The following is a 12107-nucleotide window of genomic DNA, read 5'->3' on the forward strand; positions in this document are numbered from 1 at the left end:
TTTTTCCTTTTTGATCAGTTTTTTCTTGTGCACTGTGGAAACATGAATAGGAGAATTGTATGTTTAACATATATTGATGTTATGGGGAGGTGTGGGGGGAAGGGAGGCAAAAAATTTCGAACACGAGGTTTTGCAAGGGTGAATGTTGAAAATTATCTATGTGTGTGTGTTGAAAATAAAAACCTTTAATAATAAAAAGAACTCAAAAAGAAAAAAAAAGAGTCCTTTAAAAAAGTACTCTGGATGTTATTTCCATTCCATGAGCATTCACATTTTGTGTAATAAATATGCTAATTGCACAATATCATCATGAGTAATGATGATTTTTTAAAGAATCACACACATTTTCATTACATAAGCTCTTTAGAAGCTATATCTTAGTTCCAAAAAAGAAATAATAATGGTGGGAACTTTAGTCCTTTTGACAGGCATGTAGAGTATATGTTCTGGGGGTAGGTGGCTTTTTTTGGTCTTCCTCAGGTTACAGCTGCATATGGGCATCTAGCCCACTTACTGTAGTATGGATTCTGAGGACCTTTCGTACAGTGTTCATCAAATTGCCCCTAAGTGTTTTGCCTAAATGTTTACCCCAGGATGTTCATGGTTATAAATTTCAATTGAAACAGTATCTAATTGCTTCCTAAGAGTAAAAAATCATTCTTTTGAATAGATGAATCATTTAGTGAAACAAAGGGAATACTATGAACTTTTTCTCCATTCTATTCAATTTTGTATCAGCCAGTGAAATCTTGATTCTTAAGATTATAAGTCAATTTTCTTACCAAAACTACTCAAAACCAATCTCTAAAACATAACACTACCTATCTGGAATTTCAGATTGTACTGAGAGCAAGGAAGCATGGAATCAGAAAGCCCCTGCCCCAATTAATTTTGCTTCATTAATATCAGATTAACAGAAAGGAAACATGGAATATTGAATGAGGGCTGATCTTGAAGTCAGGAAAATGGCAATTCAGATCCTCTTTTGCCCTATGTCCTCAATTTTTTTCTTTCTTTTTGGATTCAATCGGGATTACACAGCTAGTAAATGTCTAAGACTGAATTTGAACTCAGGTTTTCCTGACTCAAGGAGCAAGTGCTCTATTTATTGTACCACCTGGCTTCCCTTCCCATTCCAGGTGATTGATTCATCTGTGTTTGGGAGAGTTTCTCAAACAACTCTTCCTGATATTGTAGAATCATACATAAGTCTAAACATTACAAAATGGTTACTTTTATTTTCAAAACATGCATATATTTTCATTGTGAGGGAAAGGATATTTATAATGTTATATTGTCCAACTCTGCTATTATCCATTTTGGTAAGTGCTATCTTTATTTTTTTTTTTTCCTCAGCTTCTTAACCAGTGTTTCTTATTCACTTCCTATCGTGCTTATGGTAGCCTGGGTTGTATTTATAGCTGCCTTTGTGAAAAAACTTGTTTATGAGAAAGACCTGCGGCTCCACGAGGTAGGTTGAGAATTCTTATGGTACCCTAAAATTTTAAATAAGTTCATTTCTTATTAAAATTAGTTGCTGTGATTTCATTTAGACCAGCATGAACATGAAAAGCTTAACCACACAGTGTGAATTAGCTCTAAGGGAAAAGCCTTTGAGAATCATAATGAAAATGGATAAGCCTTTTCTAAACAAACTCACAACCCCTTGCTTTCCTCCTCCACCATACACAAAAATCTAAGTCCATTAAGCATTTATTAAATGCCTACCATATGCAAAGCCTAGTGTTAGGCAACAAAAACAAAATAATACATGCCATCAAGAAATTTCCATTCGACTAGAAAGTATACAATATGAGAACAGAATATAATGTAAATGAGGAGGGGAAAGTCCTACAAACTTGGGGAAATAGGATATAGAATATTCTTTGTGGAATTTTAATATATCTAGCAATATAAATAAATAATGATAGTATTATCATAAATGCAACTGTTGCTCAAAAATAACTGCATTATAATTTGGATAATGGAAGTGTAAATAGTAACTACCAGAACTGGAGGATTATTTGCATAATAACAAAGTGGAATCCAGAAAAAGTTTCCATAACCATCTTGTGTGTGTGTATGTGTGTGTGTGTCTTCACATTGTATACAATGCCTTCTAAAATACCTTGGAAATAATTTCCCATCTTAGAAATTCCTTTTCCATCAATCACTGTCTTTTCCCCCTGCCATATATATACTTAATATCGCTGTAGAAAAACAGATTTGGGGCATATTGGAATATATTATGTTTTCCTGTTTTTTTTTAATATGGAAGAAATGAGAAAAATATTTTTAAGAATTTATTTCGTGCAAATCTCTGAGGATACAAGTAAATGGAGATAACCCTTGTTTTCAATGAGATCACATTTCAGTGGAGAAAATGTAGATGGTTTTAGCTGAAAATTAGATGAAAAGGCCTAGTCATTTTTGGAGGGTAGGGCATAGTAATATATCTCCTGTTATTACATCATTGCTATGGATAACAATATCCATTTCTGACATGGAGCCACTTGACTTCAAGGGTAAAAACTTTCTTTTCTGAATTGGTGTTCAAGATGCCAATCCCTTCTTCCCAAGAGTTGTCTCCCTTAATCATGGTTCCAGGCATCAGGTAGAAAGAAGAGCCAGTGGGCTAGGTCAAGGGTTCGGGAGGGATACTGCTATTATGAGGGGCTCTTGATTTCAGGATCCTGTCCTGGGTGGGGTAGTGATCAAAGTGAAAATAGTACATTATTTTAAAGATGTTATTCAATGTTATCCAATGTTGAAATTCTGTTAGAATGCCAAGAATGCTGTGAACATTTCCATGTTAATGAGGGAACTCAAATTCCTAAGAGGGGAAAGAAAAGAGGAATTATCTCAAGAAAGCTAGGGTGAACATATTGAACATATGCAAGAGAATTTTATTAGAGTGAGTTCTATAGGGTCTAGATGGATGACAAGAGAGAGCTGATGACTATAAAAAGGTTCTGCAGATTAGCTTCCCTATGCATGCCAGTGATTGGTCAGCTTTCTCTGTAAGAGCTAAAGAGCCTCCCATCTTTATTAGGAAAACATCATTCTTCCTGCCTTACCCAGTGTATAGACTCATAATGATGATACCACAGTCTCTGGAAATATCTGGGTATTACTGATTTGCAGACTTTTCTAAATTGAAACTATGAAAGGGAGAATGGCTCTGCTCTGCAATTTTGCTTCTCAGAATGCAGAATTATACATTGAATCTCAAAGCAAGCAATCTTGTATCAGATTTTTGTAAACCCCAATGCTTGGTCTTCTGGGCTATGTTTTCAATAAATAATGTTTGGATGGAGTTTGATGTTATATTGTCACCAGACTTTAAAAAAAAAATTCTCAAAGGTCATGTGATCTAATCCATTTCCAATTTCTTATTCATCACATTGTTGGATAGGATGCTTCCTCCCAAACAAAATCAATAACATCTTTCGGCTTGGTGTGATGGATAAAATTAGCACATTGTCTCATATTGGTTTATAATTAATAGTTAGTAGTAATATTAATAGTTAAATAGTTAATATAATAGTAATAGTTAAACAAAATAGTTCTCATAAATAGTTTCTCATAATAAATCTTAAATATTACAAATTCAGATCATTTCAGATAAAAGAGTGATTTGTGATGGATGAAATTGGCACATTGTGTCATATTGGTTTATTTTCTTATAATACGTAAACTACTAATCTTAAATATCATAAATCAGGTGATTTGGAGATTATTTTAATCTCCTTATTTTATGGGTGGAGAAAACAAGACTTGTAGAGGGTGTGAATTGCCCATGTTCAAGTGCTTAATTATTAATGGCAGAACCAACACCAGCATTCCTACCTCACCTTTACATACCATTGCCTCAGTTGGCACTCTTCTCCAAACAATGCTGTCCCCTTGTCTCCTTATCTTTGTTACTTATGCATTTTGATAGCATAGACATCAATATCCAACAGTTCCTGAATTATCAGCAAAGGGCTTTTCATAATGATCACAGCCTATTAAGTTGAAAGGGTTTTTTCAGAGGCCCAGAATAATTTACAAACATTTGCTTCTAGTTCTCTAGACTACTGCTATACAAATACAGTATGGTCCTATTTATGAATAGCCAGATTTCCAGGAATCTCTGCCAATTCAGTCTCTGCTTTTTCCCCTCAATGCAGGACAAGGTTATAACATTGTTATTAAGTTAGTACCTTAATGTAGCTGCTAGTATCCCATTCTCTGCCTTTTCTAGGAATCCTGCTCCACCAGACTTTCTAATGAAATTAGAGCACACATTAGCACAAGATAAGATTCTTTACAGAAGCAAACAAGTCAGCCAGTTTTAAACCTTTTTTTTTTTAATTTCTGGAAACCTGCTATTTATGTCTTCCTCATTGTAACCTTTTAAAACCCAACTAAAATAAAACAATTAAAATAAATATTTTATGAATACTTTTTATATTACTATCATTTTCCATAAAACCACCCTCTATAAAATACTCTTACATAACAAAGAAAAGCAGGTAAGCAAAATAAAACAAATCCAATGATTGTCTCAGAAAGCATAGGTGACAATAGACATCACAGTCCACAAAAGCCTCTCTAGAAAGAAGAGGAAAGTGTTTCATCTTGAGATCCCTAGAACTTCTTTTTAATTCTGTGCTACTAAAAAAAAATTATTATAGACATTATGTGACAACTAAATTCTGGTTTCTTTTAGTATTGCTTCTCAGATACATTTTTGTAGCCATTATTTCTATCGTTCCCTTTGCTTTGTTTTCTCCAGCCTCATTCTCTTCTTGCAATCTCTTCTTTATCAAATCTTTCCCTGAATTCCTTGCTTTATTCTTTATAGTACCATACATTACATAGCATTCAGATAACACAAGTTGTTCAACCATTTCTGCAGTGGATGTTTTATTTCTAATTTTGGGCTGCTACAATGTTGTTATGAAAATTTTATTAATTATGGGATTTTGTCATTGTCCTTTGTCATTGACCTTTTTTGGAAGTTCCATAGTAGCATCACTGGGCCAAAAGTATGAAGAATTTAGTCATTTTTCTTCCAGCAGAGGGAATTTTTTTCATTTTAAAAACACATATCTTTTACCTGCATATCTCTTGGGCATAAATTATTCTTAGTTATATATTTCTGTCAATTCTTTATATTCCGAATATCAAACTTCCATCAGAGAAAGATTTACCACTTGCTTTATGTTCATTTTAAATTCCTAGCCACATTTGTTTTGTTTATGCAAAATCTTTTTTTTTGTATTTTAAAATTTTATTGTTAACATTCATTTAAAAAAATTTGAGATTCAAATTTCTTCTTTATGCCCCAAGATGATATCAATTATACATGTGAAGTCATGCAAAACATATTTCCATTTTAGTCGTGCTAAAAAAAAAAAAAAAGGCAAGAAAAAGAAAATGAAAAAAAAAATATGCTTCAGTCTTTACTCAGAGTTCATCTGGAGGTAGATAGCATTTTTTTTTTATCATTGGTCTTTTGGAACTGTCTTAGATCATGGTATTGCTCAGAGTCCCTAAATCTTTCACACTTGATCATTGTTACAATATAATAGTTTACTGTGTGCAATATTCTCCTAATTATGTTCATGTCACTTTTAGACAAAATGTTTTAAATTTTACATAGAAAACTTACCACAAGTGGATCTTTCTATCATACTGGGTCCTTCCTTGATTTTTTCCAAAATCATGAAGATGCCAGTAGAATAGTTGGCCTGCCCACTCTTTTCCTCATATCACATATCACTCCTTATTATTTTAAAAATCACATATTTCTTTGAGGACATCCTGTAACCAAGTTGTCCATGGTTCTTTTTTGTTTTGTTTTGTTATTTGCTACCAATCATGCTCATGCCGATCATACATCATTTCATTGCCCTTTAATTGATACTTATGATTATTATATCACACTAGAAACATGACTTGGAGTCATACAGAAACTTCTATGATGAATTTATGAGATGATTTGAGAAAAATCACATTATATGACTTGGGATTTAAATTTGTAGTGAGGGGAACATCATCTATGAGATCACAGATCATTTACACATAATCAAGATGATTATGTAAATATAATACGTATATTATATATACGTATATATATATATATATAAATATATGATCCAGTCTTTTCTGAGTTCTCCTTAATTTTATTTTATGTTAAATTCTCCTCAACATCAGTCTCTCAATATTTTTGTCACTGCCCAAGCTTAAAATTTCCATGGCAATTGCTGTGTGTCAATCTGATCTTGATTGGACTATCCCCTTCATCTTACCTTATCTTCAATAGGGTACAGCACTACTGATAGCAATAAATCACATCTAAATTTGAGAAGCAGATCTATCATTACTTTTGGCAGGTTTGGGAAACACAAACAAGGCTGTTTGTGAAGTTGATTCCAGAACAGAAGACTTATACAAAGCAAAGTATAGCCAACATCTTTTTTTGTGAGCCATTCTTTACCAGCATGATGGGTTCTGCCTTATTATTATAGTGATTTTGGCTGTGTATGCAAACAAATTGCTGCATGCTGGGATTGCCCCTTTTCTTTTTGGACAACTACTATACTCCATGTTAGCATTCTGATGCAGCATCAGTTCCTAGAAAGAAGATATAATTATCCAAACCTATTTTCCAATAGCTGTCCATAGCACCAAAATAACTGGGTTCTTGTGAAGATCAGTGGTCAAGACTCTCTTTACCTAAGTCTAGAAAATGATGTTCTGATCTTGAGTCTTTAACGTTTACAAACCAGAGTTAAGTGGGTTTGAGTCTATTCTTCAGGTCTGCCGAATTCTCTTCTGACAAGTCAGTAAACAAAGGGACTTTCAATATATAAAAGGGTCACACTACAAATGTCAATGTCAAGGAAAAAAACGTACAGGTGTTTATATCAAAAATCAGCTGTATTTCATGACTGATAATAGTCTAGAGATTTTATACCCAAGTTAATGAAATTGTTGACATATCTACAGCTATCATATGCTATATTTTTAAAAAAGACTCTTTCCTGTTGGTGAATATCTAAGCATATCTATTAATTTCATATTTATGTGATATTTATTTAGTAAGTGAACCATTTTAGAAATTTCTAATTACCTATAAACCAAGGTATACACATTCAAGTCAATTATTAGAACATCCTGACACAGTTGCATGTTAAATTGAATATAGCCATCTTAAATCGTCATCACAAGACATGAAACTTCTGTTTCACCTAAGTTTTTAAATGTTTAATTGATATTATTCATTTTTATGACCGCCACTTCCCATGGGATACACTTCTCTATCCAAACTGCATTCCAAAACATAGAAACCTATATGTAACAAAGAAGTAGAAATAAGAAACACACACACACACACACACACACAACACACATAAATAACCATTGGTTTGTATCTATAGTCTATCACTTCTTTGCTGAGAGGAAGAAGATATATTTCATTATTAGTTCAGAGGTGAAAACCTGAATTGTGATTGTCAAAAAAAAATGAAATGCCCTTTGGTTAAACCAAAGTCAGGCTTCATATAACTCCACATTTATTATCTGCCCTGTAAGTATCATGCAGTATCTCATACCTAGTAGAAGAACTCAATAAATTTGATGAAGTGAATTGAATTAATAAAAACCTTAAATTGATCCCTTTGGGATCATTAAAAATTACAATTTCTCTGCAAATGAGATGAAAAACAAAGATGTTTGTGCTAATGATTTGTCTTTAAGAACACTAAAATCCTGTTTTCTTTTCTAGGCTAGAATTGGGGACAGAGGAGAAGTGTTTTTAATAGTGGCCTGCTCCATTAGATTTGAGAATATGAAGTTTGAAGTGATGATTTCATTTATTTCAGTCTTTGTTTTGCTAGATAAAGCAGTCTCAGTAAAACTCCAAAAATACAAATATTGGGAAAGAAAGAAAAAATTCACCTAAAGTATCTCTGCACATAAATCATTAACTTATGTCCAATGTTAACACCAATCAGTCATCATGAATAAGATAGGGACAGGAGAATAAGATTATAGTATATTTACTGCACCAAAATGGAAAGTGCCCTGAATTTGTTGTGAAAGGACTCAGCTGTGAATTCAAATTCTTATACCTGCTTTCCATGAAATCTCGGGTACATTATTTTCCTTCTTTTGGACTCAGTTTCCCCATTTATAAAATGACAAGATTGAACAAGATGATCTTGAAGATCTCTTCAAGTGATAGAGTCTGTAGATATCCACGAAAGCTTTCATATAAACATTTTACTTTCAATGACATTATACTTGGTAGATGAGAGAAACTTGTGACCTCAATCTGTCACTTTAAATCAGGAAGCTTTGTTTTCATTCCTATGGAGACTAAGATTGGACTTCCATTGCATTGTGTTACAAGACCATAGAAAAAGAGAATGAAAATGAAAGTGAAGTTGAGGAAAAATCACAAGTGTTGTGGTTGTTGTTGTTTGTCTGTTTGTTTTGTGGGGGGGAGGGTTTGTTTTTACCCAGGGATGATTACCTTATAGCCTGCAGCTTAGGCTGTTGGCAGTCAGGTATCTGTTTCTATGGGAACAAGAGGAGCAGCAGAGTTATCAAAATGTGATAAGTTGCAAAGAATAAAAATTCACTATTGCAGTGGTAGACCAAAAGATCCAACGAGCTCCCTATTATTTTCCCCTTTGGCAAAATTGAAAAGAAAGAAAATACTTGAAATATCTTGGTTTTGCAAAAGGAATGGATTTTATAAATGTTTATAGAGGGGTTTTTTGTTGGAGTAGGGAAAATAGGGGGAATGAAATAGGCCTAGAGATGTAATATGTTTTGAAAACTATTGCAAATTCCTAAAGAAAGGGCCTCGTTTACTTTTCTTCCATCCCCAATTCCCCCAATGAGAGATGACACATTATTGGAAGAAAGATCATGATGAATTTATTTTTCTTCCTGGGGAACCTCTGAGTTGATCACTCAATTGGGTTGATTCCTTGTATACAATAAGGGCTCAATTGGTTATGTAATTGGATTGAATTAATTTGCCAAAGAATATCAATGAAGAGAGAGAGTTAGAGGATGCTCAGTTACATGAATTCACTCAAAGTGTTAACATGTATTTTGTAAGCTAAGGGCTACAAACTTACCCTGAACCATCAATAAATTTCAAGGAAAATTGAGGAAAAGAGGAATACTATTCCTAATAAAGCTTTTATGTTTTACTTCTTTAAAATATGACCTATTCCATTTTTTCATATTTTATTGAAATTAGACTTTGTATTCATGAATATTTAGTATAACAATTGAGTTATTATATGAGCATCAATTCTAATGTCAAAGCCACACGAGACACAATTTCTGTGAATTATGTCAGCATGCATTTTTGTGACATATTATAAAATTTATTGTAAAATTCTATATGACATAGAATTGATTTGAAGTTTTATCTAATGATTCAAGCCTGTTGCAAGGTCTTGTAATGAAGAGAACCATCTGCACCCAGAGAGAGGATGATTGTGGGGACTGAGGGTGGATCACAACATAGTATTCTCACTCTTTTTGTTGTTGTTTGCTTGAATTTTCTTTTTCTCATTTTTTTTTCCTTTTTGGAAAAAGGTGCAGTATGATAATTGTGAAAATATGTTTAGAAGGCTCGCACATGTTTAACATATATTGGATTACTTGTCATCTGAGGGAGGGGGTGGTGGAAGGAAAATAAAAAAATTTGGAACACAAGGTTTTTTAAGGGTGAATATTGAAAATTATCTATGTATATGTTTTGAAAGTAAAAAGTTTTAATAATAAAAAGAAAATTTTTATCTAAAATCAATAGTTTAATCAATAAGGATTGTCAGGCTAGATTTCAACAGATTTACCTTCAAGTTCCAAATCTAAATATTAAAAGATTGTGTTCCCTTGGTCACATCATTTCCATTTTCTGGTCTCAGCTTCTCCATCTGTAAAATAATGGGGTTAGACAATGTAATGTTAAGATCCTTTCTAGTTCTAACACTCCATGGTTCTATTTACATCCTAGATATAGGATAGGATTAATACCAATTAGTTAACTGTCACCAAGGTAATTGATTACAGATTACAGATTATACTCCTGAAGAACATAATCTAAGACAGGTAAATTTGGTGTTGACAATACACTCAGTTAATATGATATTTACATAAATTAATAAAATGCATAGATGACCAATCATGGGATCTAAGAGATTAATCCCTATTGACCAAAGTCATGTGAAGTGATTTAATAGTAGCTTTGTTGCTTTATGGTTGAACAGTTTGAAAATCAACCACCCCTTTTCTTTCTTCCTAACAGTACATGAAGATGATGGGTGTGAATTCCTGCAGCCATTTTTTTGCCTGGCTCTTGGAGAGCATTGGATTCCTGCTTGTTACTATCATTATTCTTATTATAATACTCAAGTTTGGGAATATCCTCCCCAAAACAAATGGATTCATCTTATTCCTATATTTTTCGGACTATAGCTTCTCTGTTATTGCCATGAGCTACCTCATCAGTGTCTTCTTCAACAACACTAATATTGCTGCCCTGATTGGAAGTCTCATCTACATCATTGCCTTTTTCCCCTTCATTGTTCTAATTACAGTTGAAAGTGAATTGAGCTTTATAGTCAAGACATTCATGGTGAGTCTATTGTGGAAATTACCAGGGTGTGACAAGTGGATAATTTTTGTTCTTAGACACCAATTAAAAGTTTGCTTTTCTAAATTTAAAGCTGAAGTGGCAGGAAAACAAACCCAGTCTTTAGTTTTATCCTACATTTTTATATATTTGCATGTCCAAAATGGCATATGACTTCGTGAAGACAATTTTGAAGATAGCTTCAAAAACTATTTGAACATCTTTTTCTCATCTTTTTCAATGTCTAAATGATGAATTAATTGTCTTTATTTTATGGTAATGATTATCAGCATCCTTAAGAAGAATAGTATAACTTGTGTAACATGAAAAATATGGAAAAATGTTTAGAAGAATTGTACAAGTTTAGCCTATATAAAATTGCTTGCTGTCTAGGAGAGGAGGAGAAAGGGAAGAAGGAGAAAAATTTGGAACATAATGTTTTGTAAAAGTGAATTTTGAAAACTATCTTTGCATGTATTTGAAAAAAAAAGCTATTAAAACTGAAAACGAAAATATACTGCCCTAAAAAAAAAAAAAGAATAGTATTAATGCCACGTAACATTAGATGGCTGTTTCATGAATGGCCCAATGCTTAAAGCCCTAAAATATTCCTGTAATCATGGTACACAATATAAGTCAGAGGGACATCTATGCCCGAAAATATAGAAGTGTTGTACATATAGGCTGAGATATGTAGTTTAAGGAAACTTGTCTTCATTTGCATGATACTTCCTGTGTGTCTTCTAATTCTTATTCTGAAACACTGGGCTTATTTGTAGATTTCTAAATTTTGAATGATTATGTTATGTGAAATAAATTCTTAAATTGAAATTTTCTCTTTATCAATTACGTTTTCTTGATGAAAGTTAAGTTTATCATTTTCCAGGCATGTCATCATGTCTCTGTCTTCATGACCCTATGTGGGGTTTTCTTAGCAATGATACTGGAGTGGTTTGCCATTTACTTCTCCAGGTCATTTTTTTACAGATGGAGAAATTGAGGCAAACAAGGCTAAGTGACTTGCCCAGGGTCACAAAGCTAGTTAATGTCTGAGGCCTGATTTGAACTTAAGTTTTCTTAACTCCATCGCTGTACCCTAACCACCATCCCCCCCTCCCCCCCCCTCAGCTGCCTTTATTCAAACTTACCATTATAGTAGAAGAGAGATATCTACACCTGTGGTTTCATTTGTGTGGACAAAGCTAGTAAAAAAAAAAAATCCATCCTTTTGAGGCAAATTGGCAACTCATCAGTAATTTATAGTCTTAGAGAGTTCCCATTTAGTAACTATTGAGAGATTTACTGACTTGTCAATGGTGAGCAAGCACATGATAAAAACAATCCTTTAACCAGTTATCCCTAACTCTACATACTGCACTTTGCTTTCTGTCAAAACATACATTAGGAATCTAACAATTTTCAGAGCATAAGAGACAACCTGTGGTTATTTATAACA

The 12107-nt window shown here is 33.1% G+C and overlaps 1 protein-coding gene across 3 annotated transcripts in view; it reads left to right on the top strand.

Annotated features, from left to right (window-relative positions):
* ABCA12 (ATP binding cassette subfamily A member 12) overlaps nucleotides 1-12107 on the top strand; it is a 243352-nt gene that overhangs the window by 169106 nt on the left and 62139 nt on the right. For all 3 annotated transcript variants that reach the window (XM_031958095.1, XM_031958097.1, XM_031958096.1), the window contains 2 exons: nucleotides 1357-1471; nucleotides 10325-10654. In XM_031958095.1, the coding sequence (XP_031813955.1) occupies nucleotides 1357-1471; nucleotides 10325-10654 (445 nt within the window). The remainder of the gene's footprint in view (nucleotides 1-1356; nucleotides 1472-10324; nucleotides 10655-12107) is intronic.

This window comes from Sarcophilus harrisii, chromosome 3 (assembly GCF_902635505.1).
Source record: "Sarcophilus harrisii chromosome 3, mSarHar1.11, whole genome shotgun sequence".
NCBI classification, from domain to species: domain Eukaryota; kingdom Metazoa; phylum Chordata; class Mammalia; order Dasyuromorphia; family Dasyuridae; genus Sarcophilus; species Sarcophilus harrisii.